General features: G+C 61.2%; 1 protein-coding gene across 1 annotated transcript in view; it reads right to left on the bottom strand.

Annotated features, from left to right (window-relative positions):
- Positions 1-196, bottom strand: part of LOC104465448 (nascent polypeptide-associated complex subunit alpha-like) — a gene marked incomplete at its 5' end in the record, with an annotated part of 865 nt that extends 669 nt beyond the window's left edge. The window contains 1 exon segment of the mRNA XM_010078495.1: positions 65-196. Within this exon segment, the coding sequence (XP_010076797.1) occupies positions 65-196 (132 nt within the window).
- Positions 197-209: the final 13 nt, after the last annotated feature.

Raw genomic sequence — 209 nt, 5'->3', positions numbered from 1 at the left:
AGAGGCTTCGCGGGACCCGCAGCCCAGCGGCCGGCCCCACAGAGCCCGGCTGGGGAGGACGTACCTCTTCTTCCTCGCTCTCCTCCTGCACGGTGGGGGTCTGTGTGTTTTCCTGGATGTTTGAAACAGCTTCTCCTTGCACTTTGAACTTTTCGGCAGCTGCCAGCTGGGCCTGCTGGGACAGGTCTTCGATCTGGAGGAGGAAAGAA

The sequence above is a fragment of the Pterocles gutturalis genome, unplaced genomic scaffold (genome assembly GCF_000699245.1).
Source record: "Pterocles gutturalis isolate BGI_N339 unplaced genomic scaffold, ASM69924v1 scaffold3863, whole genome shotgun sequence".
Classification (NCBI taxonomy): domain Eukaryota; kingdom Metazoa; phylum Chordata; class Aves; order Pterocliformes; family Pteroclidae; genus Pterocles; species Pterocles gutturalis.
The sequence above is the reverse complement of the archived record's forward strand: the minus strand, read 5'-3'. Positions and strand labels throughout refer to the sequence as shown.